Below are 25,770 nucleotides of genomic sequence, written 5' to 3'. Positions count from 1 at the left end.
AGCACCACCACCACCACCACCCATCCACGGGAACCGGTTCTGGGGCCCTCCGTTTTTTACCCTTTTTCGTTTTGTTATTGTTTAGCGTGCTGTTTATCTACTTGGGCTATAGTGTTGTTTTCTTCTTCTACGACTCAGCCCTCGCCCGCGCGATCACACGACACACGCACTGTTCGCCGGGGTTCGCGTCTCTTCGCGCTTCGCGATCGTGCTTTTGTATAAAGCAACCTCACCGTTCGAGGTTACACCTCATTCTCGTGCCTGACGTTCGACCGGATCGTGGTGCGTATCATCTGCTAGGATCGAGTCTTTTCGCTCTCTCTTGTGTGTATGTGTTTATTAAACACGCCAAAAATCGCGTAATTTTCGATTCGATTTGCTGCCAAATCAGTTCAGTGCAGTTCAGTGTAAGTGGGGATGGGCCTCGTGATAGGGAAGCAGCACAAGGGATTATCGCACTACGAGGAAGGGGCGCGTTAGAACGGCGTTTAATACGGGAAGGGGACCCGTTTTGCAATCGCGACCTCTGTTAACCTCTGAAGCAGCAGGAAGATGCATCTTGCACTGCACACGAGATCGCGAATGTGCACAATAAAAGACAGAAATAGCATTTATTTTGAGTGGTTTTGTGCAGCAAAGAAGCGATCTTGTCCCAAACATTACAACGAGTAGCCTTATCAATCATGTTCACGGCAAACTTTTCGGGCACAGTGTTTGGTGGGGCAAGGCGTGATCAGATCAGGGAGAAGGAGAGAGCGAGAGAGACTGTGTGTTAAAACCTTGTGGCCCGTGGTTCGTTGGTGTAAATTAATGTGCCTCTAATGCCGGTCGCACGGTCACTGAATCTGAAGCTGGTCTTGACCGTGAAACCGAATCACAGTGTGCGTGTGTGGCGTGTGCGTGAGTGTGTGTGTGTGGTTGTTGGCCTGGCCTGCATCCGGCATGATCCAGTATCACAGTCGTACGTCAAACACGACCTCAAATCCAACGATGGCACCCCGCAGATAAAACTACTACCGGACCGGTGCGATCTTCTTTCCGACGTTGTTGAACCGGTTTGGCTTTTTTCCCTTCTTTTCGGTACCCCGGCGAGTCTCTCTCTGTATGCCGATGGGGAAGTACAACGATGTGTAGGAACAGGTTTGCGCGAGCACCACCCATCCCAAGGGACACAACGGCTGGATGATGCTTTTTACCGTATCTTCTCAACCCGTAGTGTTTACTGATGAAATTTGAATCGGTTCGTGGGTTCTTTGGAGTCAGAGCCCCTCGTTTGCTCAGTTGTGTACGTAAAGAGAAAAGGAAACGTTAAAATACATCGCCGTGGTGATAGTTTTAAGTAACTGCCGAGTGGGCAAGCGACGAACGTGACGATGATTTAGTGTGCGCTGTAGAACAATAGGGGCTTGTTTGCCTATTTAAATAGGAAGTTTCGACTTTGCACTTACTAAACCGTGGACATGAATCTCAATGGTATGCTAATAAGTGAATAAACGAAGGATTGTTCCACCCTGCGATCGTATGAACCGTTGATCAACAGAGAAACCCAGCCCAGACTGTTGAGCCGGCAAAGCAGATTCGGCATTGACCATGAGCGGTGTTTGTGTTCCGTTTGGTGGTTAACAAATCTAATAAATTGCGGGATTAAATCTTCCACTGTTTGGGGTTGATTTTGCCACACACACACAACACCATCTGACATTTGGTGTTCTTATCTGTTCAAATTGCTTCGTAGACTCAAGTCGCCAATCACTTGCCTATCAATTTTTTTGTTTGTTCGGCAGTTTCTGGCGGCTTAACTTCCCTCTCGTGTGTTTGTTATTTACAACGGATGACTAATTCTTCCTCCTCTCATACGACCACTCGCCGTGCTGAAGTATGTCTGAAGACTTGGACAGAGCGGCGAGCTGTAATTTTATACTGCGCCGTTTCAGTTTCAGCTCAGCTGTTGATCGCGAGTGACGCGACGTGAGTGATATCATACGCATTGTGCCTAAAATACCGCGGCCGCAAAATAATCCGCTAAAGTGCAACCCGAGCCGTGATGAATCCAGCCGGCAACGATGGACAGAGCAGGTTGGTGTGCAGGTTTTTCGCACCATAAAGAAGGCTTATTGGGCGTAGGCAAGTGAGGATATGTGTAGGTTCTTGCCAAATTTGGAGAATCCCCCTAAAAACCTGTACCATTTCGGGTCGTTTTTTGGGGTGAAAGTAGTTTTCGGTCGTTTCTGCGTACGATATGAGAAGTTTGTTTTTTTTTTATGGCACACACTGTGATCACACCATGGGGCAGGGCTAACCGGATCTGTTATCCATTTGCGTCAACTGAAATGTCAAAGGAGAGGACACAATTTGCTGAAGAATATAAAACTAATGGTCAACCGATTATATGGTCGATTTTTTACGCGTTTTTCTGTTCCATCTTCGTAGGTAATTTAACAAAATGAAGTTTCTTGTGCTGTGTACGCTCGTAGCCGGTGCTGCTGCAGGTAAGATCACGGAAGAAAGCCTCTCCCAATCCAGAACTGACCCGCCGCTTATTCTCAATCCAGGATACTCCGCCTCTACCTACCGGGATGGCAAAGCATCAGGTCTTTATAATCAGGTCCCCGCTGGTGTCGACTATGCTGACAAGTTCCCCCATGGTAACACAGGTTACAACGGCGGCTACACGACGCAATTCTCCGGACCGAACGGTGCCGGCGTGGCGGTAGGAGCTGGCACCGGTAGCTTTGCGCCCGGGTTCGCCGGCTTCCCCGGCCCGACCGTAGACTTCAACAACTTCTTCCAGGGCATCCAGGCGAACTTTGCAAAGTAATACCAAATGTTCCAGTACCACGGCATGGCCCCCGTAGGCTCATGCGGTGGAAGAAGCTTTATTACGTTGTTTGCTTTTTTTTGTAGTAATCAGTTTGTAGGTGATGGTCTCCGTAAGGCATCTATAGTTGTTGTTGACGGGTGATGGGTCTTAAACATACACTATCTTTCTTTCTCTTTGCTATTGCACCCTCTTTCTCGAAACATGCACCCTGTTTAAATAGTTTAGGTATTGATTTAAAGATGGTAGATAGCAGCACAATGTTGAAATCTGTCGCACAGGAAATAGTACTTCAGTACTGATGACTGCATTCAGTCAAAAGTTAGTGTAGGAGTATTTTTTGAGCCTTTATTTTGGAAGTAATATGAGCTGATGATATTATATGCTACCAATGATTGCAGCTTTCAGCATCTTATCCCGCTTTGCTTGATCGAATCGCAGCACAAAACAGTACGCGATCGAAATGAGCATTGCTTTTTTTATGTTAAACCTCTTCATTACACTTTGCTTTTTGTTATTTCTGCTCCCTCCCCCTTTTGGGCGACACTGAACTCGCCCCACAAATGGTGCTCGTAATGACTCGAACACATCATCTTTCGCTTCCCGCTACGGCGATCTTGCGATCGCGATGCTCTCGAAGCTCGATGACGCAATCCTATTCTGAGCCGGGAGCAACGGCATCAGCGTCATCATCACTCCTGGATCCCGCATGGCGCAAACCAACGTATCAACAGCACAAGTAAATGGCAAAAACAAATCTCCCTTCTGGACATCTCTCCCTCTCTCTCTCTCTCTCTGCGACCGATCGCGAAGCATGTGCATGCATCAAATTCATCAATTTTGGCAACCCTGTTCACCTTGAGTTCACCTTACCTGATGCCTGATCGATAGGGCTGAGAATTGACACGATCTAGCCGGGACGTTGACGTGAGATATTGAGTAGGATCTTCATTCCCATCCATCCAGCCGGACGTACGCGATCAGTCGATGGGTGGAAGTTTTATGACTTCTCGGTGTATCTCGATCAGTTCGTGGGAACTGTTGTTTCTTTTTCTCATCCAGATGGCATGTCGTGATCCATACTACACCACTCGATCATGTGATACGATCTTTCTCGACTAATGTTCCAATTAAAGAATCCATCGTAACTACCACCTCCCTTGTGATCAAAAGTCTATGGCTAACCAACACATCCTCCAAACTCCAAAACAAACACATTAAGTTTCCTCTGATTTGTTTTTTTAAATGTTTTGTAGAACATGTGTGATTTTTGTTGGCAATTAGCGGAATGAAAATTGGCAGCTTTAAAACTAATCTTCTTTTTTTACTGTCATTCCTCCCCGTTCTGTAGCTTGTATCAGCAGCAGTTTGCTCTGCAGCAAGCTCTGTTCCAGCAGCAGCAGGCCGCCTTTAATGGAGCCGCCTTCGGTGGTGCTGGTTTCGGAGGTGCTGGTTTCGCAGGCGCTGGAGCCGGTACCGGCTTTGGTGGTTTCCCGGTGTATGGAGCTAACTTTGCCAGCGCTCCGAACTATATCCAAAATCGCTTCCCCGCCGGTAACTTCAACGGTGCCAGCTCTTCTGCTTCGTTCGGACCGGGTGGATTCCACCAGACGGCTGCAGTCTATCCCGGCAATCCGGTAAGATTTGTTGATTGGTTCAGCCTGGAGCAAGCTTTACTAATGCTTTTTTTCTCGCATTTCACAGGCCGTACCGAATGTAGACACCCGTTTCGGTGGTTCGGAACAGGCGACCAGCTTCCAGAGCGGCAAACCAGGTATGTTACAGCTTACGAAAAAAAAATCATGGCTAGTAGATTATCAAGGAAAAAACATAACTCGACGCCTGCGTTCGATGTTTACGTAGCGAAAAATGTTGCGCATTTTTTCGCCGAAAACAGATAACGTGACCATCGAAACTTCCAATCGTTGGGAAACCCCAAACTGTCTGGCATTGATTGTAAGTCAACACACACTGATCTTCAGCATTTTCTATTTCCCCTCTTCCATCAGGATTCGTCGGTGTGTCCAGCTTCTCGTCTTCGTCCAACATTAACGGCCAGACGCACCGCGAAGCAGTGACGACGGTGAACGATAATGGCAAGGTGACGACCCATCGCGTCCACTCTTAAACTGCGTCTTCAATGAGCATCACCCGCAAACGACAACGGACGAAATGCCTGACCCTGGATTTGCAGAACAACGGAACAACGACTTAGAGTAGAGACAATCTCACGACCTACCCTCTGAGAGTGCAGTCAGCTTTGCTCCGGTGGAGCTTAACATTAAACTCAAACAAGCAATGTGTCAGTGTACACCTTCTCAGGATCGAGCGGACCGAATGCGGATGCGACTACTACCACTACTGTGTGCTGTGCGGACATGTGAGAAGGTAGCGAGGCGATAGTCCACCGGACACTAAACTTGTGTACGAGTGTGTGTGTGTGTGTGAATGTATGTGTAGCGAGCGAAACGTACTTATGTGCTGAAAATTTTACAACTTTACTAAGCATTTCGATAATTTTATCCAATATGTAAGACTGTCCACACCTGTACACTGGTGATCGACAATAAAGCAGAAGAGTTATCAATAAGCTGAAGTACACCGCTGTAAGGCTTTGTTTTCTTTTACCCGAACAACGATCTTCACCATGGCCCGATCGATCGGATCGTTGTTCCATTCATCTGCCAGCCCTGCAAATGTATTAATGGCAATGGTTTGACCTAGACCGAGTTAGCGTTTACTGACATCGGACATGTGCGAGCGCCTCCTGCAAGGAGCAACTTCCGTCTGACCGTAGCCTGATAAGCGCAGGGTAAGTGAATCGTTGCTTCCTGGAATTCCGCCACTAGCAAACAATTAGAAGGCTACGACGCGCTTGGCCGTTTGGCTAGCCGGACTGGATTGCGCTGGAATACTGTGAAGCACGGTAGTATCAGCACATGATCGCCAGCGACACACAAACACACACTCTTTCGCTGTCTCTCTCCGTTTCATGGAATGTCCGAGCGAGGATCCCTGATAACGCGTGTCAATCGATATGGTTGAGGTCATCCGGGGAGCTGCCGAAGAGCCATGCGAAGCAACTAGAACGTACCGATCGGACCTCGGAATAGGCTCCGGCGATGTACTATAACATCATGCCACGGTTCTATAAAGCTTTCAGTACACGTCGAGCTGCTCAACTGGAGCGGTGCACGGATTGGATTAAGTCTACTTCAACAAACAAACAAACAGCAGGCTCGCCACTGACTGGGAGAGCTTGGAATCGGCTAGTTGCTTTGTACTTAACAGTATTGAGGAAAGAGTGTCATAAGTGGAAGTGTCTGTTTCGAGAAATAAACGGTTGCACATTGAAGCATTATGTGGAAGGTTTGCGTTGTGTTGGGAGCCCTCTTACTGGGGTACAGTAATGCAGGTAAAAACATAAAAAAAAATCTTTGGTAAAAGTGTTGAAACATCAGTGATCGTTGATAGTATAATACTTGATCTTCAATAGTTGCAATTTGTCTTTGCATCACTTGCTCCTCGTGCATTGGTGTCGTCAGCAGTCTTCTATTTTGTTGCCTTTGAAATGAATAAAGATTTAACGTGAAGCATGATCGTCGTCAGCATGATCGTCATAACGTATTTTTAGTCTTATCGCCATCGTGCGTGTCAGCCACCGCCTATCTCCGGCCTGGCCTAGCAGGTTCTAGAAACAGTGAAGTGATGGAGCAGAGTACTAAGAAGAACTTCTTCTACCTTAGTGAGGCTAGCCAAAGGTTGCTAATAATGGTTGTATTTTCTCAACATCTTCTACAGGGATCGCTTCCTGGAGTGAGGATATCTCAGTGCACAACAAGTAAGTATAGAACATGCGTTATTGTATCTTCGATCATGCGTTTTTTGGCTCTGGTTTAACCTTTCTCTGTTCAATTCCGTTTCGTTCCTGCATGCTTTGCTTTGGTTGTGTCTGGTTCTTCTTTTCCCCTTTAAAGTGCGGCTGTAACTGGAATGTAAGTAGAATGTGCGCCGAGTAGCTTCACGATCAACAAGCAGATCAATTTATAGCTGAAATTGAACGATTGCTTCGTTACTCATAACCTTCTCATTATTCTACTCCTAGACACTACTCCCAGCACGAGTCGTCTGTGAATGCGGCACGAAAAGCTGCAGCAGAGCGTTTGCAACAACATCAGGCCGCGGCATTAGTGGCGGGCTCTACTGGACCGTGTGATACTCTGTGCTACAACAGCTACGCCGCCGATGCAGGTAGTGATGCAGAAACGATCGGACAGGGTATTGTGGGCTTTACCTCCACTGGAACCGGTGCAGTTGGTTCTTCGCAGAAATATTCGGCCAGTTCGTCGCGCATGTCGGAATCGTCGGTACAGAACGTAGCCGTTCCGGTGGTCTACCCAGCCGTTGCGTCCACGGCAGGCACACGCTCCAGCTATTCCAGCTCGTCCTCGTCAAGACAGCAGAAAGTTCACAGTAGTGCAGGTGTAGCTCAGCCCGTTTCGGGCGCACTCTACAGTGCCGATCATGGACTGACCCGTTCGAGTATCGTGCAGCCGGTGGTGTACCCGGTGGCCGCACCTCAAACACACGCCGCTCAGAGCAGTTACGAACGGTCGAGCAGTGAACGGTCGGTTGTAAGCCGCCCAGTAGTTAACAGTGTTGTGTACACTCCTCTTCCCGTGGCGGGTGCTAGCAATAGCTACAACACACGATCGAGTTTCGCCGCTGCTTCGAACGAGCAGCAGGTTGTACAGCCGGTCACCTATCCGGCAGCAAACAATGACTATTCCAGGCGCTACGTTGCCCAGCAAGATCACACCCAGTACCGTCAGTATCCGTCCACATCGAACACGTACGTGCTGTACTCGAAGCCCATCACCTCCTCCGTGCAGTACTATGCACCGTCACGATCGCGCACTGAGGAAGCAGCATCCACAACGTCCTATGACGCTTCCGGACGTGTGGTGAACTTGAACATCGCCCAACCAGTGCACTCGGAGCGTGTCAACGAACAGCGATCGCAGCAGCGTGCCGAATCGGTGCAAACTGTACAGCGCCAGTCGGATCTGTATCCCGTCCGGGCAGGGTACGATCATCAGGAAAAGGAAGCAGTACAACACCACCAGGAGGTTGATTACGAGGATACAGTTGATACGGTGGTGACTGATCGTCCCGTGAGACTGCTCACACCCACAGTTCCGGCAGCTTCGTCAGCGTCTTCGCAACGCCGCACCGAGCAACAGAGTTCGTACGTTCGTACGGGATCGTACGTCCCCAACACTGGTTCCAGCACCCGATACAACGCTGTCCAATCGATGGAGGGTCAGCCTCGTCAAACGTACCACGCTGCACCAACATACGTCGCACCTGTTCCTGTGGCCGGATCTGTATCATCCTCGAAGTACGAAAGTGCCGCGGAGTCCCAACAGCGACACACCCAAAACACACTCAACGTTCCGATCGTAGTACAGCCCGCTCCAGTGAGTGCTTCCTCGACGGCTTCTCGGTATGCATCCACGGCACACGAACAGCGCACCGGAGCCAGTGGTCCTGTCTACTACGCACCGGCGGCTGGTGCATCTACATACGGTTCGCAGTATTCCAACACCGCTGCCAGCTCTTCGCACAACAGTCGATACAAGGCCGGAAGTGCAGGTGGCTTCGTACACTATCCCATTGCGAACGATGACTTTGGACGTCGGTTCGGTGCCGTAGGTGGAGCGGGAGGTTTCGGTGCGGAAACGGACCTACAGGACATTATGAGTGAGTCGGAGGCGCTTGCCCGGCTGCAGGCTCAGAATGTGCACAATGGTGCCGTGGCGGGAAGTGGAACGATCGATGCAGAAACTCGTTTTGGAGGCGAATCGGACGGTTTGGGCACAATGCCGGGCGGTTTCCAGCGTACCAAGTCTTGGTCTAGCAGCTCAAAGTGGGCCTCAGAGCAGCGTGTAAGTAGAATGAGCGGATTCATTAAACAAAGACATTTGCTAATTGTTTTGTTATCTTTCTCACAGTATGGCGACGATGGCAAACCCAAGACGTACAGTATGCTCTCCACTGCCGAAAGCGAGAAGCACAACATCAATGGAAAGACGACAGGATATAAGGCGGCCACCACAACCCTGGAGGACGATGGAAAAGTCAGCACGTACAGTCTGCACACGACGTAAGGGGGTTTCTTCCTCAGTTTGTTTGCGTTATAGTTGATGTAATTAAGCGTTAATTTATGTAGTTTGTAAGACATTCGTTCAATAAAGTATGAAGTCATCTCTTAGACGTTTCATGTGTAATTATAAATCAATGAGCTGTTTGAGAAAGCAGACTTAACTAAAATGTCTGCAAAGAACGAGCGACATCAGAACTAAAATCATTTTAAGTTAGTTTGCAATGCCATCAAAAGGTACGTTTACATAGTAAATCCAATGTAATCATCGTTAGCCTCCAATCAGGTTTGAAAGCCAGATGCTCGTTCTTTGGGCAGAAGAGTAGTTCACGATCATTAATTATGCCAGTTATACTAATTTCTGAGCTGAGTAGGATGATATTTCATCATTTTTTTCCTGTACAATACCTCTTCTAAACTGTTTTTTGTATTTGAAGGAACTAAGGCAGATAAGTGGAGAGATATTTGACAGGGAATCATCGTAAAATCTTTGATCAACGATCTTAATTAGTAAATCAGATCCCTTTCCCATCATCTGGTAAATCTCTCCCCATGCACTTTATTTCAAAGAATGTACCAATTTCATGTTATTTTTGATTGGTTAAACACGAAAACGTTCATAACGTCAATGCACTTCCGTCATCCTTGATCTAGTCACCCATGATCCTGAACTTATGCAGCCTCTACACGAGTAACTGCTGTCGGAGTTTGTTCAACCAGCAGCCCCAATGTTAACGGTAGCTGATAAGCAGTACTTCGTTAAAACCTTGACTCGTTGGAAAAATGCATACGAGTGTTGTACGCCTATGGCTGGAGTGTTTACGTTTCGCTTACCACCCTGATAACTGGGTCACTGGCATCGAGAATCGCACTGCAAACTCAAGATCAGTCATAGATTGAACGCAAAACAGTTCGGATTGATTTTTGCTCCAAAGAATTGTGTTGATAATGAGACGATCATTGGTCGCTGTGGTTGTGATTTTATACCTTGGGTGTAGTACAGGCTGTAAGTCACCGTTTACCGTGATTATTGTAGAAGTGTGTGTAATACAGCGTATTTTGTTTGCTCTCCGTTACAGCTCCACTGCTCGACTGGGGAAAACAGGATGGAAGCAGTTTGCTTGGGTGAGCTTGTGAAACTCTAAAGTTACAAAATCGTTCGGAATTACTAACTCATTGATATTGCTTTCCATTTGAAGCAAAGTGTCCACGCTGAAACAAACCGTGTACGAGAAGAAGCGTGAGTTTTTGAACGGTATCAACGAGAAGGTTTCCAAAATGCTTTGGATTCCACCCTGGTCTACGACGGAGGAAACTCCCGTCAGTGCACAGCCGCAGCATGATCCCGTCTCCGAGATACCGAGTATCTGGTGGTGGCAAACTACGGAGCAACCACCAAGTAGCACTACTACGACGGAGCAACCTTTAAGTGATCCCATTATTATAGATCTTCCTACCTACGTTCCGATAGTGCCCACCACAAATGCTCCATCAACAACATCGACGGTAAGAAATCTTTCAAACAACGATCGTCTTGTGTTCACCGTGGCCGATACGAACGAGCTAGAACTACCTAATGTTTACATGGTAAGGGAACTAGTTGACACTCCTATTACAGTCTTATCTTAACAATTTAACGTTGGTTTATTTCTTCACCCTAGTACGCACGAAGCGGTTTCATTCCTCCGGAACTTCGTCTAACAGATTCGATGGAATACGTCGGTCCCGTCGTAGGTGGGGGTCCCCCAGTGCAAAACAATCTAACGAGACGGCTTATTATGGTTTAGGGATGTAAGATCTAGCTTCTTAAGAATAAACCACACACTTTATTCATCGATGACCATTTCGCATCTCCTGCACACTTGGACTTTCCTTCGAAACACTGCCACTTTCGCTCGATTCTTCCGATCGCTGCCGTTGTTCAAAGGTTGGAGTGAATCCGGGAAGTGGTAGCGCAGTTACGGTGACGGCATGATTACATCCAACCAGTCCAAGCACTTCCATTTCCTCCATTTGATCCATATCGGTTGAGGCGGGTGCTGCAAGTTGAAGAAGGAAGAACGATCGTTAGCCATCAAGAATGCCATAGCTTTTTCACACTATTTACACATTACCTGCACTTGACGGGGTAGCTAAAGAGAGCACAAATACTGCACCAATCAACACAATTGTCAAACACGACTTTGTTTGCATTTTTACAAAAAATCAAACACTCAAATTTAAGCCCTAACCAACTCGTTGCTTCCCGTGATGTGATCGAGCGCGGAATGATTTGCATCTGCGTCGTTCGAACCTCGCTCTGATGTCTTATCAATTTATTGGAGGTCGGGCCAAACGGCTACGGCATCATGTCTATGTGTGTGTCAGCGTGTCTATCGTAGCTTAGAAAACCCTTCCCACAGTCCACACAGTTGTGTTGGTGATGTGAAGGCAACCGGGTTGTCTCACCCAACTGCGCTGCATTCAGCAGGCTAAAGCGGGGAGGATGCACAGGTGACATAATGCGGGAACGATCAGCGGGAAGATCAACCCGAGCTGGTTTGTGACGATCCCTATTCAAACACAGAGGGAATAGAAGCGACGGGGGAAAAGTGCTCCAAACGAAATCTAATGGTAGAAAAAAGTGTGTCAACTTTTATTGATCATTTACAAAAAAATACAACAAGTTGTTTGAGGTTGCTTTTCCCAGCTCGTGCTTTGGAAACGGGAAATGCACTGCTGCTGCTGCTTTCTTATAGACTAGTGGGGTGAGTTTAGGACAGGACGGAAGGAGGGGGTATGGTGGTGATGGGTGGTGATCGATGGACTTCTCCCACCAAAAACCCGAAATGCATTCCGCTACGAGTGGATCGAGCGATAGTGTTGCTGGTGCGACGGTGCCGGCGGTGGCGAATGGACGGCCGGGATATCTACTTTGTTGTCGACGCCGTGTCGCGGTGGCGGGTGAGCGGTCGGGTGCAACGTTCCCGTGCCGGGCAGGACGGGATTGGATGGCGCACGTGCACCCCACGGCTGGTAGATGCTGCAGTAGCACGGTTTCCAGTCGCCGGCGTGATGATGATGGGGATGTTGCTCCGCCGGCTGCGAGGGACGGTGGCCCACATTGTAGGGCACGTAACCCTTGTAGTACGGGGGCGATCGATGTTGCCCTGTAACGGAGAGAAAGAGATGCCCGTTTCGTGAGGAATGGTTTGATCGTTATCATTCGTTTGACAGCTGGAAGATACTGTGTTTGTTTTGTGTTTGTATGTCACCACAGCGCTAACAGCTAACGTGACGTACGATCACCGGCTTACCTGGATAGTCGTAGTCCACCCGGCGAAGGTACGGTCGCTCGGTGGTCCAAACGGCCGTCACCGTGTGCGAAGGGTAGTGCGCATTCCAGCCATCGTACTCTCCACTGATACGGTTGCGATCGTCATTGCCCGAGCCGTAAAAGCTGCTCACCGTCGGTCGCTGATTGTACGTTACGATCGGTCTGCTGTCGGAATGTGGAACCGACCCACGGGTTGGTGTTGGTTTCGGCTTTTTAGTGGACACTCCCGCCATTCCCTTAAACACTGGGATGCTCGCATTGTCATCATCCTCATCGTTGGTTCCTTTGCCCGCTCCGTTGCGATCCTTTTTGCCACTTCCGGCAGCATCTCCACCACCCGTGCCACTCTGCCCATTACGATCCTTTTTCCCATCACGATCACCACTGATGCGCGTATCGTTTGCGGACTCTTCCGAAATTTCAATCGTTATATCCGTTCGCACTCCAACGGAGGGTCGTTCGACCGACTCCGAACCGGAGCTGCCGGAGCTGCCCGAGCTCGACTCATCACTTTTCGTTTCCGGCTGCGGGACACGCTTCAGCTTCTGTGTGTCTACGGTGACCTGAATCTTGGGAAAGTTTTTGTACACACTCACGAACCCACCGTTGGTTTCGTCGTTCAAATCATCCGCCTCGGAAAAGTCCACCTTTCCCGAAGGAGTAACAGCACGGCAGGTGCCACACAACACAAGCGCAAGTAGCGCGGAACAGTACCAAACGTATCTCATCTTACTGTGGGCAATCATTCCCGACTTCAACACACTCTTGGTATAACACTTTGTCCCTCGTACACTGTATGGGTCCCGTGCAGCAGTCACTTAACTAATGATATCTACGCGCCGTAAGCGACGAACCTCGACTGCGAGACGAGTCGCAACTACTGGGCTTGTGTTTCGCGTGCAAAGAACGTCCGCAGGTCACAGGTTCTCTGACCACGACGGGTGGGTGCTAACGTTTTTTTTTTTTTTTTTTTTTTTTGCGTGACGAATGATGTTGGAGGGATGAATTGAAACGATGCTGCCTGGGAAGAGAGACGCGCGCGCGCCCGCTCTCGTTCGCAAGAGGGAAGGGAGAAGATGAACTTCGAGATGGACTTTTGAGTTTGGGAAGAATCGGTAGAAGAATTCAAAAGGTTGAGGCTATTTTTAACCATGAAAAGAATGTGATGACAAGTTAACAAGGCTTCCAAAAGTGTTTCCTGAAATATGATCCTGAAATATAATTCTTATTAAAATTCTTCCAAATCTTTGCTATAATGCTGTCTAATTAAATCTTCAAAACTCCCTCGTTCGATGATCATCATATAAAATGAATTAATCACTTCCATCGTTTCACTTTCATTGAGACCTTAGAAAAGATAGCATCTGAGCAAAGACCAGCTATCTATCTGCATTATCACTATGCAAACAAAATCACAAAACCAGTGCTTATACCTTCGTACCTTACGGTCGATCTCATCATGGCCATAAATTGCTTCCATAAATCACGCTAAGTGGCCGTCACTTTCTCAGCTCACTCGCCTCACAATCATCACTATCATCCCTACCTTACGGGGCAAACGTTTGGCCTACGAGAAAAGCTTCTAGACCGTGCACGAATTTTCCACCTCAACACATCGTAAATTGCGCTCGCCGCAGTTTTGCATAAGAAACGGGCCGTAGCGTATTCCGATTCGCTTGAACGGGTTCTGCTGGTACGCGAGATCGTTTTGTGGTGGAAAGATAAAATCAATCGAATTCTACGATGTCAACCACACGGTGACCCTTGCTTCGAAGGAGGGGGAACACGTCACTGTACCCTGTAGCTTTTGAGGAGGAAATTGCGTGAAATTCTCGCTCGCGAAACATCAGCACGTGAGAATAAATCACCACTTCGGGGGGTGCGCGACTGGTGCAGGAGTCGCGACTTAGAACGGTCGAGTGACATTCAATTGCTTTGTAAGCGTCTAGGTCTAACACTTCGGCATTGACGTGGCTGGCATCGGACGCGTCACAACGGCTCGGTCGCCGTATGGTCGATGGCCAAGGTCAGGGGTGAGCTGAATTTATGGTCAATTGTCATTGTTTCGCGTAACCGCGGTGCGCAGTAGCATCGTTAGCCAACGTTCGCACCACAATCGCTATCGCCGCCAAAGTGCCGCATCGGTCGCGGGTGGTTTTCCTCGGGCAAACGATGCCTCGAAATGATGCCGAGTTTCTCAGGCCTCTGAAAGCCCGTGAGAGGGTGTAGTAAAATTGTTAGAAGATTTAGAGATAATTTGCGCTAGCTAAATGCATTAGTTGAGCTGACCATGCGGGCAGTGATGATGACCACGTTCTCAAGCTTTCGCCACCTTTTCCGTCTTGTCACAGTTATATTTCCATTTTGTTGTATTTCCAAATCATATTCAAAAGCGGTTTTACTCGGGCTAAATAGTGGGTTTCCTTTCATCTCAACCTTTTCATCCCATTTCCCATAACAGCCCGTCTTGCGCGACCTTGAGCGAACGAGAAGCTTGAAAACGAGTTGAATTACCCCACGCCACCTAATTCTTTGGTCATTAATATTAACTTTATACTCACATCCGGTGCACGATTACAAACCTCAACCTCCCCACAGGCCGGAATCGGCCAATCGTAGTAAATGCTCAGACACGGATCGTCTCAAAACCCCCCCTTTCGTGTGTGCGCCGCAGATCGACGCAAAAGATCTGTTCCCATCCATCATAACAGCACGCCCGATTGCGAAGTCATTACGACCGCGCTCGGCACATTGTCAGAGTCTTACTGTCTTTGCCGGCATCACTACAAAGCAAAAACAAAAAAACAGACACGTAAGGTGCTGTTTTTGCTCACGCTGGTCAGTGAGGAATTGAAATAATAAGTCACTAAACCGACAACATCCGGCCGAGTGGCGAGTGCGAAGAACCAGAACGGATACCTTTGGCTCCAAAACGGTGTGGCTTACAGTTTTTTTTTGCTGTTGTTACCATTTTGATGATGGCAGTGCCATTTAGTTTCACATAGCAAACCAAAAATCGCTCATTTTCTTTTGCTAGAAATGTGGAAAAATATTTGCAACAATCGCGGTTTGCATCGCGTGAGACTCTGTCGACGCCCGTTTTTCGGGTGAGCCTTGGCCAGGTTTTCTGTTGGCCAGGAGCTTTCAATCATTATGGTGCGTTTGCCGTTCGCTAATTAAAGGCAGTGAGCTTCAGATTAGCACGGGTCCGTTCTATTTTATCTCTATCGCGCTGTGATCGCCATTGAGCGACGACATTCAAACGAAAGCCTTGGAATTTTCACTCTTTAATCAAGCGTTTTTGTAAAAGGAAAAGAGTTGTTCTGGATCTGCAGAATCACAGACACGCTTTTTGTGACTGGGACGAAACAAACGAACAATGATAACAGTATGAGAAGCTTAAAATTATGTCTTAGCCCCTCGCTTAGCACAAGAATTATCACAACAGCTTCAATGGTCTCTTATTACTTTGAAAAGGGTACAAACAAACGATCGTTTATTTGCTAAAAATACAATTTCGTATGTAATGAAGTATCCGGTCATTTCAACGTAAATCAAGACTCACCCAAATTGTCACCGACTGCCGAATCGTTGAAGATAGGCAGACGAGAAGCAGAAAACTTCACTCACAAAGCACCCAAGCCTTGCTCTCGGTTTCCCTCTGAATCGAGAATGGCTCGAGATAAGTTCATTGTGCGTTCACAATAAACACAATAAACTGTGGATGGATAAGAATTGCCGTTTTGTCGCTATGCCATGCTCAAGGCAATAGCATCAAACCCCGCAGTAGCATCTCCCGTCGCAAAGGAAAACCATTGGAAATGGAACGTTTTGCCGTCTCCGGTCGGCTACCACAAAACCACAAAACCACAGTGTCCCGGACAGGGATAGGCCACAACAGAGAGAGAAAGAGCGAGGGAAAGGACATGCCCAAAAAACGAAACAAATCCTGTGTGCCGTTTACAGACACGAGACCCCGTGCTCTCCCTTCCAACAAAGCTGCAACGAGCCGAAATGTTATTAAAAGCAGAAGGGATGGGTTGGAGGTTTGGTCAGATTTTCCACCTTTTTCCATTCACTCCTTTCCCGCTCCGCCACAATTGCTAAAGGGAAAACAGTACACACACAAAAGTAAGGAAAAGAACGCAGCAAAATTGCCCATTGCGTCGTTTCGCTTTTTTTTGGTGGGTTGTACAGCCACTGCCGGTCCCTTTGCTAGCTTCGCACTGCGCACTTCAAATTCACACCCGGAACATAATTCATGGAAAATGGTTTTTATCATTAGGTTGTAAAGTATCCCGCTCGCCAGCACCACCAAAGGGTCGTCGGTCGTCGTTCGTGTTTGGGCAGAACAGCAGAATAGAGCAGCTTTGGGGGGAAAGCAAGGGATTTTCATGGGCATGCAAACAGGAACCGGCCAAAACAATCGGGCCCCTCGATACAGCAGACAGCAGTGGGGAGTATTTTCCACGCGCCAGTACAGGCATACCGGAGACGCTGCGTTGTGGATTTACGCTCCGACGCCTTCGAATGGTCCTCCGGGGACTGGTGTGCTGTGGTGTTTGAGATGGAATTCTGAAGTGCTCCGGGCATAAATACTGTACTTGAATACTTTTACACCAAATGCTACACTTTACATGGATATGGGGCCGATCGAACCGGAGCACGTTTTAGGGAAAATCAAGGTCTCGCATACATCGATCGGCTCGGGGTAGCTTAAGGGCCGATGGCAGGAAGCGCTTCCCTAGATTATGATTTTTAATCTGAGAAATTATTTATTCATACACTAGCATTTACTCGCCAACTTCCTTGTAAAGGTAAGCACTCGGGGGCGTTCTGTTCTGCTTGGCTGAACGCACGCGCTCACTGGCTCAGCCAGTGGATTAAAGTGGTTTTGCCTATAGAAAGATGCCAGCACGCTGCAAATTCTAGCAGGAAACAAAAGGTAGCCTAGCTCTGCTTAGGGTTAGCTTTCGAGCGGGAAGGACTACAATAATTTGCATAATGACACAAACCTGTTACTGAACGCCAGATACGGCGCACCGTGCATCTATGCACACGCCGCTAAGTGAAAAAACCCCCCGGATAGTGGAGATCCTTTTGCTCGAGAAATGAAGATATAAAGAAAAGTAGGATTATCACCATCGGCAGGCATATCGGTATAATCGTCCTTAAGAGGATAGGTACCACTTTTTTACGACTGCACCAACTGTCGAGTTTCCCTTTTGCGATTTGCAGATGGGGAAAAGAAAAAACCACACTACGGATACATTTTCGCACCATTGGGAAAAGAGAGGGAGCGATAAAATGTTAAAAAATTAGGGAAACATGCAATCGTAAGCCCGCGATAAGGCAACACACCAGACGCCTAAGCAAAAGGCACACATCCCCTTTCTCGAGAGATTGGGGTGATTGCGGTGGACACACTTACCCGAATAGTGGCGGATAGAACATCTTTATCGGCTTGTGAGGAAAATTGTGCAATGGTTTTTGATAGGGTGATGGAATTGTAACGCAGCAGTAAATGCGCCGTTTGTTTCATTTTTTTATCAGCTCCGTAACACTCCCGAGGGAGATGTAGGCAGAGCTGTATTAAAGTGCGATACTACACCCCCTAGATGAATGTCTTAATTGGAATCGATGCTGGATTGGTTGTGGAGAGGAAAGTAAGCAGGAGAAGTTAGGGAAACGTAATAAAAAAGGTTATTTTTTAAATATATTTGACTTTTAAACAGTTTTAAATTAAAGCTGAAACGATGTCTCAGCAAGGGAATCAACGGTTTCGAACAAACATCTGATGATGCTATGCGCTTTGCATAGTTTTAGGCGCTTTCAACGATTTTTCGAACATGGAATGGTTTTCAGCAGCAAAATGGTTCTCTTTGCAGTGCTACATGACGTTTTATGATAATTATGCATTTATTTAAACGTATTTCTTCCTTTTTCAGTATTCTCAATCGAAAAGGTTGTATCTGAGTATATAATTTCGTGCTAAAAATAGAAAACAACAGCACTCTGCATCCCTCCCGTTCGTCCCTTGACAAGAACATCTTGAAAGGCATGATTAATTTTGCGTGACGTAGGGCCCAGTAAATGAGGCATACAACTCCTCTGTTTACTGTGAAACTACTGCCATCGGACACTGAACCGAGGTAGGGTTCGTTCGACCAAATTTTCAATAATTATCGCCCGGCGTCGATTTTTCCGCTACCCGGTGCGCTACGAAGACTTCCAATGAACTGTGACCAGTTGAGTTAGCGACTGAGCGGCAACTTCCCTTGCTAGCGCGAAGGGGTGATTTCTTCTTTTTTCAATTACCAACACGCCCTTACCCGGTTGGGGCGACTATTTTTGTGTGCATCATCAAATTGCTTTCGCCACAGACGGATTCGTAGTGCTAAATTTGATTTCATCTGCCGCTTCACACGTCGTCAAACCCCCGCAACACACACACTCAGAAGTCCCGGTCAAACAATCAATGGTCGCATGTTTGACTTTGGCCTGACATACTCCTGTCGATCAAATACACCACCTCCGGTTGTGCTCCTTCTTGCCGATCTTCATAATTGAATTCGGCACCATTAAAAAGCAATTTCCCAGCGCAGCCCAGCGAACAACTCCAGGAAGGAACGGGGCGTACGAAAATCTCGACCCCCCCCCCCCCCCATCCTTCCCAGCTTCCTTTTGCCCTGCAAACGGCAAGCTCTAATCGTACTGTACCCGCTGCAGTACCGCAACAAAAAAGTGAAAGATTTAAAATGATTTCAAAGCACCCCGCCTGCGCATTCTCCTGGCGCCTTCTTTCAACTCTCGAAAAATTCCTTCGCAAACACGCCTTTCCGTTGCCAGCTTCCGGCTGGCTAGTGGAAAAATTGAATTAAAATGTTGACAGAACGCTTTTCGCAGCTCTTTGCGGCACAAAACACTTTTCGGGCTGCAGGTGGAGCAAGACGCCGGGGTTATCGCTAACCGTCCTTGGGAACGGGTGGATGGGGTGACGAAACGGAAAGGGGCCGAAATATTATTTATATATTTCCCGTATGCCCGGGCGTAACGGGACATCATGAAGCATGCCGAGGACATTGCTATCCATTGCAGCAGTGTTGCAAAAAAGCCCCGACATTCGAATAGAGTCACGTTCGGGGTTTCATTCCCTCGTTAAGGCATCCAGCGAGGTCGAGGAGGTTGCGCTGCGAGAGGGTCTGTGTGAGTGTGTTTTTTGCTTCCTACTTCCTTCCTGTTTTCGCCCATGTTTGTCATCAGCTTGAGGTTGAAGGAGCGGAAGAAGGAAGGAAAAAACCCCAGGACACCCGGAATACGCTGATGCACGGGAGGCATCTGGCATCCCGGACAACAAATGTGCGTGTTCAATCATACGTTATGTGCGCGCGCTATCAGGGGTGTGCTGGCTACCTCAGCAGAATTCTCCACGTCCGCTGGTGCGGTGTGCGGAAAACAACAAAAAACACACACAGACATTCCCGACATTATGAAAATTCATATGTTTTTCCTGTAACGAGCAGACACGGGCCAGCTTGGGCGTGCGAGAGCAGTATTATTACGTACCAAGGCGCACAAGTACACAACCCCTTATGCGCTTTGTGACGTCTTCATTTCGAACCGTCCAGAGGAGCATGGAACATGGAATGCATGACTTTCGGTTATTGAGTTGAGGATCGCAATGTGAATGCATTCAAATTGAAATTCTTATTGGAATCTCTAGGCTCTTCCAAGGATGGAACACGGAGTCTTAGTTATGATTACACTATTCACAGCTGTTGTTTTAATGATGCTTTATGTTTGAAATAATCAACAAACAAGCACGGAAATGATCTACGAAAGAAAGGTAATTCATTTCTATCTTCTATTCAACATTAGGATAATGCAAAACAGCTTTATCCTCATCATTTGCAAATTTTACTTCAGATCATACGCAAAAAAACACTCATTCTGTGCTGGCAGATGAGTTCTGCCATATTCTTTGGTTTTCGAAATTACCATTCCCTGAATACTGTAGCTGCATGCGGGCTAAAAACCGAGTGGAAAATTGATCATACCCTAAAAAAGCAATAGGGAAATGAACAGCTCCCGCAAAAGCAACGCTCCCTTGTGCAATCATAGAAGCAATGCTCAGCTTTGCAATCGAAGCCAAAATCCGTAGGGAATTGGGCAGACACTGAGAGTAAAACCCCCGAACATATTAACAGTTAGGAAGGTGTGGTTAGCCTTCCTCAAACAACGGTTGAAGAAGAGCAAGCAGAAAGAAAGAAAGCGAATTTCCTAACGAACGAATCTTCTTGTCCGTACACACTCGACCATTATCAAACGTGTGGACTTACCCGAAGGGTGGAGAAAACCAACAGGAAAATGCGGCGAAAAAGGGCAGGAATATTTTTGTGCAACCTTTTTGCTGGCTTTTCTCCTGCCCTCAATCCACTGTCGAGGGTGTTGGTGTTGGTATATTCATAAGTTGTAGAAAAGAGTTCTCATTTTTATTCAAATTTCTTTGCTGTTTGAGAAAAGCAGTTGTTTCCCCCCTGTCTTCTATTTTCACTGCCAGTGTGTGTGTGTGTGTGTGTGTGTATGAATGGCACGTTAACCTGCCCGTTGCAGACGGAAGTTAAATGCCCTTAGTCCTAAAAAAACGGAATTAAAAACTACATCTCTTAATGCGCTACCTTTGGCCCCGTTTGTCCGGACCCCGAGGGGTGAAGATCCTGAAGATCCTGATTCCTACTGTCCGGCCAGATGTAGATGAGTTATTTCTGCTGCTGATGAATGGCACACCCGGTCGCAATCCCTGTTCCCTGTTTTCCAGGTTCCAGGGCAAAGGCCCGAAAGCAATCCTCTTTCGCAGCAAACGCTTGGCACCAAATTATGCTTAATCTTTTGTACCGTACAATGACTTCATTTTTTGTAGGTGGTATGAGGGGAGCAAAAGGTAGAGAAATTAAAAGCAAAGGCGCTAAATACAGGGTTGCTGTTTTGTCTTCATTTTAGTCTCCTGTCAGTATCCTCCGACACCGGTGCCGGTGGCCCATCGAGTACAGGTTTCCTTCCCCGATGCAAGTGAAAACAGAACATAAATCCTTTTATTGAAATCCTGCAACCACACCAACGACGGGAGCAGGAGCATTGACACGCGGACAGCTACGTCTCCTGGTGGCCGCTTAAAGTCCTTTCCGGTCGCGTTAGTCGCTCTCGCACCAACGTAGCAGTGTAGGATCATAAATCAACATCAAATTAACGACACCGGGTTTGCATAATGAACGAGTCCCGGAGTCTGTCTCTCTCACTATCACTGGCAGGATATCCTGGTTGACGGGGGACAGATTTTTCCCCATTTTCCACGGAATGACTGATGGGAACGGAACACGGTGCACGGTTCCATTTGCATTGTGTCCGCTTTGTTGTCGGGCGGTGCAGTATCCCGGCGCTGCACTTCTCAATAGATGGTCGTTTGTGGTCAGATTTTTTTATCCTTCCAGCTCCCCCTTTTCCCTCCCATCCTGAGCAAGATGGCGGATGAGTGCAGTTTCTGGTTACGCGCCATTTCCTCCAGGGAGTTGCAACTGCAACAGCAACAAAAAAAACGCCATTGAAAATGCGGAAAAATGACAAATTTATACAGATTCTTTCCTCGCTCGCAAACTCACACTCACATACGTACACATTGGATGCACTTTTTGTGCATCATGATGCCACGGATAGCAACAAAGATAGCAGCGAGGGTATTGTTGCGTATCAACATTTGCGGTGATGGGATTTTGCGCCACATGTCGTAAATCATAGCAGCCATTGATTGAAAAAGTTCATAACAGCCAGACGCGCGTCGTGTCACGGAAGGTAGCGGAGTAAAAGGCGCTGGTGCGCAAATGATACGCTTCATTTACTGCGTTGATGATTAATGTGTTTGGCGGATACTTTTTCCGAATCATTTTATCATTACAGTATGTTTCTTTCGAGGGGATGCGCAAGCAATAGTTTGATAAGTCTTGACAGTCCACCTGTGAAATCGTTATTTATTTAGAAGCGAATGAATCATCACCGGGAAACGGTTTGTAGCAAGTAGCAGCCAAGAAAGTGTTAGGGTTATCGCGATGAAATTAGTGTAAAAAAAACATGTCCATTAATCATAACAGCAAATGGCACGAGCAATAAAATTAATGCATTCATACGCTTTTCCCCCATTATCCTGGGGCTTAAATCTTCATTGCGGCTCAACCAACCGTATATATCCGGAAGGTATGCAATCCCGCCAAACATCATCTAAATCCCATTCAAAAGCGCACGGCAACGACGTACGACCAAATCCGCCCGGGTCGTTCAAGAAGCAAATTTCAGGAGTCATTAACACTACTAATAATAGTGCGTTGTCACGGGCGAGATAAACGGCTGGATGGGACTGAAACAAGGAAAAAGGAAGTGAGCCGTAACACAGAATTGCCAACCGACCCAGTCGAAGGCGCATCTTTTGCGCCAGGCAGTCCCATCCTAAAGGATATCTCTTCTTCCCTCGAACGGCTGCAGCAGGGTGCAAAATGGTATGCATCTACGATAAATTAAACATATAGACTAACGTAACGATCTTCTCCGCGTGTCCTTCGGCCCCAGACATAAGGCTTATCCCGAGCCAAAGCCCTCGCTGTGCACCGGACCACCGGAATTGCTTCTCCATTTATTCATTCCACCCAGCACAGCACATCCATTCGGGAAGCAATATTGAAGACACTCCAAAAATAAATGCTAGACAAATAGCTATAATGAATCAGCAAAGATAGCAACCGGCCAAATGCGTTCGCACATACGCGCACACACACACTGGCATAAGGCAGACTCGGGCAGTGAAAATGTGTCATGTTCCCCACAAGCCCTCTCCTTCTCCAAACTGCGCTCCGGAAGACGGCGGTCGGGTTCTAATGAGCAGCCAAGTAGTTGTCCTAGTCCAACCATCCCACCGACCAGGCTTATCCGATGCAAAGGAAAGCCATTTGGTGGGGGGAGCGGCGAGAGGGTTTGTCGTACGAAGGGCGCCATAACCCGGCTCCGTATCGGTCAGATCGGTCGGTGTCGTGACCGGTAATCCAAACAGGGACAACTGTGCAACTGGAACAACCGGGCCGAAGTGGGTTGTTCCCCAAGTAAACATCATTTCTTCAGTGCAGGCAGCGAAACCTTTGCCGGCGACATACGCCAGATAAATGTGTCCCTGCTTTGTCGCCTCATCCAACAACAACAGCACACACACACACATATGGCCACTTCCACCGAGGGACAGATTTGAGTGCCTAAAGGGGATTCGAGCTTGGCGCAAGTGAACCTCTCTGGCCGTCCTTCGATGTGTCCTGCGGGCATTCAATCGAGGCTGAAACATACCCTCAAGGTGGTCTCCATAAACCGCCACGTCCACGTCCTTCGTGGACCTCGAAGCTGAAGGTAAAACTAATTGGACCGAAATGAAGTGTCCGCCCGTGTCCGGCGTTCGGCGTCCGGGGTGATATTATTATTATTATCACATCGAGTGTTGAAAGGGCACCTCCGTCCGCCCCGGTGTGCGTGGTTTTGGGAAATTTTGGGCACGGAAGCAAGTGGAATAAACCGGGAGGGTCAGTTCTGATTTTGATATCTTCATCCCGTGCAAAGGGAAAACTTCCCTTCGCTTGATTGCGTTTTCTCGTACGCGGGCCGTACCTTTTCACGATGGATGTGCGGTGCATTGGGCATTTGGGGTTTTAATTCGATTGGTCCAATAAATTATCCTTACGTCACACCAGGTTCGCGCACAGAGGGGTGCGCTGCGGACGATTTGTAGCGGGGTTAGTTTAGCTTCGGCTTTAAATGGAAGGAAAAAACGGTTTCCCTCCGGGTGGTTGGTGTGTTCCTGACGGCTCAATACTACCGTGCACGGGAAGTGTCCCCAGAAACAATAGCAGGTTGTTGATTAGATATCGGAATTATCATCCGAGCTTCTTTTCCGTTGGCCTTGGACGTTACTGCATCGAGGCGGATCGATAAACGATTGGGCATCGTTTGAAAGTGAGGTTTAAATGGGATTTCGGGAGTACACTTTTAGAACAGTCCACGCCTCTCTCCTTTTTTTCTGCTTGTCGTACAATCGCAACCTAGACCAACAGGAAACGGTATCAACTGCGAAGCATCGAATGAAGTGGTGAGTAAATAATGTTAGGGTGTCCTATTGTTCTGTGTTTATGGGCGCAATCGAATGGACTATTTAATGCAACCATCTGTCACGGTCAGTGCATGTGTGCTGTGAAAAAGCACCTCAAATGATGAGCCGATAATAGGGTGATAATACTATCAATGGCTTAGGAGTAAATGTTTAGATAAGGTAGAAAAACAAATAAATATAACAACATTTAGTAATAACAGAGCAAATATATATTACGTCTGGAAGTAAATTTCCTTTCACGACACCTTCTTATTTTTCTTTCATAGCTTGTAATCCTCCTCTTCATCTTCATCTTGTTCCTTTTCTTTTTCTTCTTCTTTTTCTTCTTCTTATTCTCCTCCTCCTCCTTCTACTTCTTCTTCTTCTTCTTCTTCTTGTTCTTCTTCTTCTTCTTCTTCTTCTTCTTCTTCTTCTTCTTCTTCTTCTTCTTCTTCGTCTTCTTCTTTTTCTTCTTCTACTTCTCCTTATTCTTCTTTATCTTCTTCTTCTTCTTTTCCTTCTTGTTCTTCTTCTTCTTCTTCTTCTCTACTTTTCATTCTTATTCTTAATTACTCTCACTCTTTCTTAATTATTCTTATTACTTTTTCTTCTACCTTATACTTATATAATCCTTATGATTATACTCTTGTCTTGCCTATATTATTCTTGCTGATGAAGTTTAATCTCGTTTCGCTCTCGTCTTAAATTGTCTTTATATCTCTGTTTGCCCTTTCTTTCGAACAAAGCAGTAATATTAGGATGTTATTTATCGCCCACCGTTACTTGGTTAAATTTCCAGAACACTTCAACAAGAACTCTTGCGCAAAAATCATTAGCCACGAACTATTAAACCACAGTACAGATGACACTGGTGACACGTTTTAATCGGTTGAAAAAGAAGCAAAGCAACAAAAACCGAATCAAATCACAACTCTGGTCCCTTGGTGTTGTCGTTCGCTAAGCAAACAACGATGTGCTACACTCTCTCCATTTTCCCACCAGCGAGCAAGCACAGCGTCATTTGTGGTGACATTTTGCCGCAGTTCAATTATCACCAGCGCTGCAAAGACAGGGCTACAACCTCGCTGTACCATTTCCACGCCACTAAACTAATGATCTTCGATTACAAGGATATATGCTTCGATTAGAAGCACGACGCTGGTTGCTTGGCTCAGGGTTTTAAATTGCTCCTTGTGAAGCGGAACTGGCACCATTGCCGCATCCTCTCCCTCTCTAAGCTCTACAACAACAAGCTCGCCCGAAAGAGAGTATCATCATCGATTGGACGAGTGACACTCTTTTTC

At 47.1% G+C, this 25,770-nt stretch overlaps 4 protein-coding genes across 10 annotated transcripts; 3 read left to right on the top strand and 1 right to left on the bottom strand.

Annotated features, from left to right (window-relative positions):
• The first annotated feature begins 232 nt into the window (after window positions 1–232).
• LOC121595828 (fibroin heavy chain) lies at window positions 233–5,414 on the top strand. Of its 6 annotated transcripts, XM_041920087.1 has the most exons (8): window positions 243–407; window positions 2,431–2,489; window positions 2,553–2,591; window positions 2,655–2,814; window positions 3,459–3,557; window positions 4,170–4,455; window positions 4,523–4,592; window positions 4,828–5,414. In XM_041920087.1, exons 2-8 carry the CDS (start codon window positions 2,444–2,446, stop codon window positions 4,944–4,946), a joined length of 819 nt encoding a protein of 272 aa, XP_041776021.1. In that variant the 5' UTR covers window positions 243–407; window positions 2,431–2,443; the 3' UTR covers window positions 4,947–5,414. The 6 variants fall into 6 exon arrangements, with proteins under 6 accessions (XP_041776018.1, XP_041776021.1, XP_041776017.1 ...); XM_041920084.1 differs by having other exon boundaries at window positions 233–282; window positions 2,553–2,814; XM_041920083.1 differs by having other exon boundaries at window positions 2,553–2,814.
• A 99-nt stretch (window positions 5,415–5,513) lies between these two features.
• LOC121595827 lies at window positions 5,514–9,092 on the top strand. Of its 2 annotated transcripts, XM_041920080.1 has the most exons (5): window positions 5,514–6,233; window positions 6,620–6,659; window positions 6,796–6,813; window positions 6,924–8,766; window positions 8,833–9,092. In XM_041920080.1, exons 1-5 carry the CDS (start codon window positions 6,179–6,181, stop codon window positions 8,986–8,988), a joined length of 2,112 nt encoding a protein of 703 aa, XP_041776014.1. In that variant the 5' UTR covers window positions 5,514–6,178; the 3' UTR covers window positions 8,989–9,092. The 2 variants fall into 2 exon arrangements, with proteins under 2 accessions (XP_041776014.1, XP_041776016.1); XM_041920082.1 differs by lacking the exon at window positions 6,796–6,813.
• Window positions 9,093–9,849: 757 nt separating this feature from the next.
• LOC121597328 lies at window positions 9,850–10,814 on the top strand. Its single transcript, XM_041923004.1, has 4 exons — window positions 9,850–9,987; window positions 10,061–10,106; window positions 10,181–10,568; window positions 10,643–10,814. Exons 1-4 carry the CDS (start codon window positions 9,930–9,932, stop codon window positions 10,766–10,768), a joined length of 618 nt encoding a protein of 205 aa, XP_041778938.1. The 5' UTR covers window positions 9,850–9,929; the 3' UTR covers window positions 10,769–10,814.
• A 752-nt stretch (window positions 10,815–11,566) lies between these two features.
• Window positions 11,567–13,210, bottom strand: LOC121597327. Its single transcript, XM_041923003.1, has 2 exons — window positions 12,278–13,210; window positions 11,567–12,130 (listed from the first exon to the last, which is right to left on the bottom strand). Exons 1-2 carry the CDS (start codon window positions 13,041–13,043, stop codon window positions 11,820–11,822), a joined length of 1,077 nt encoding a protein of 358 aa, XP_041778937.1. The 5' UTR covers window positions 13,044–13,210; the 3' UTR covers window positions 11,567–11,819.
• Between the last annotated feature and the right edge of the window lie 12,560 nt (window positions 13,211–25,770).

The sequence above is a fragment of the Anopheles merus genome, chromosome 3R (assembly GCF_017562075.2).
Source record: "Anopheles merus strain MAF chromosome 3R, AmerM5.1, whole genome shotgun sequence".
NCBI classification, from domain to species: Eukaryota; Metazoa; Arthropoda; class Insecta; order Diptera; family Culicidae; genus Anopheles; species Anopheles merus.
Note: the sequence above shows the minus strand (reverse complement) of the source record. Positions and strands in the feature narration are given on the sequence as shown.

Excerpts from the sequence above, each read along its gene's own strand:
- LOC121597327 (XM_041923003.1), bottom strand. The coding sequence starts at position 13,043 with ATGATTGCCCACAGTAAGATGAGATACGTTTGGTACTGTTCCGCGCTA. Across the intron at positions 12,131-12,277 it reads GGTGGACTACGACTATCCAG|GGCAACATCGATCGCCCCCG; the intron begins GTAAGCCGGTGA and ends TCTCCGTTACAG.
- LOC121595828 (XM_041920084.1), top strand. The coding sequence starts at position 2,444 with ATGAAGTTTCTTGTGCTGTGTACGCTCGTAGCCGGTGCTGCTGCAG. Across the intron at positions 2,490-2,552 it reads CGTAGCCGGTGCTGCTGCAG|GATACTCCGCCTCTACCTAC; the intron begins GTAAGATCACGG and ends TTCTCAATCCAG. Across the intron at positions 2,815-3,458 it reads ATCCAGGCGAACTTTGCAAA|CTCGATGACGCAATCCTATT; the intron begins GTAATACCAAAT and ends ATGCTCTCGAAG.
- LOC121597328 (XM_041923004.1), top strand. The coding sequence starts at position 9,930 with ATGAGACGATCATTGGTCGCTGTGGTTGTGATTTTATACCTTGGGTGT. Across the intron at positions 10,107-10,180 it reads GATGGAAGCAGTTTGCTTGG|CAAAGTGTCCACGCTGAAAC; the intron begins GTGAGCTTGTGA and ends TTCCATTTGAAG. Across the intron at positions 10,569-10,642 it reads AACTACCTAATGTTTACATG|TACGCACGAAGCGGTTTCAT; the intron begins GTAAGGGAACTA and ends TCTTCACCCTAG.
- LOC121595827 (XM_041920080.1), top strand. The coding sequence starts at position 6,179 with ATGTGGAAGGTTTGCGTTGTGTTGGGAGCCCTCTTACTGGGGTACAGT. Across the intron at positions 6,234-6,619 it reads ACTGGGGTACAGTAATGCAG|GGATCGCTTCCTGGAGTGAG; the intron begins GTAAAAACATAA and ends CATCTTCTACAG. Across the intron at positions 8,767-8,832 it reads AGTGGGCCTCAGAGCAGCGT|TATGGCGACGATGGCAAACC; the intron begins GTAAGTAGAATG and ends TCTTTCTCACAG.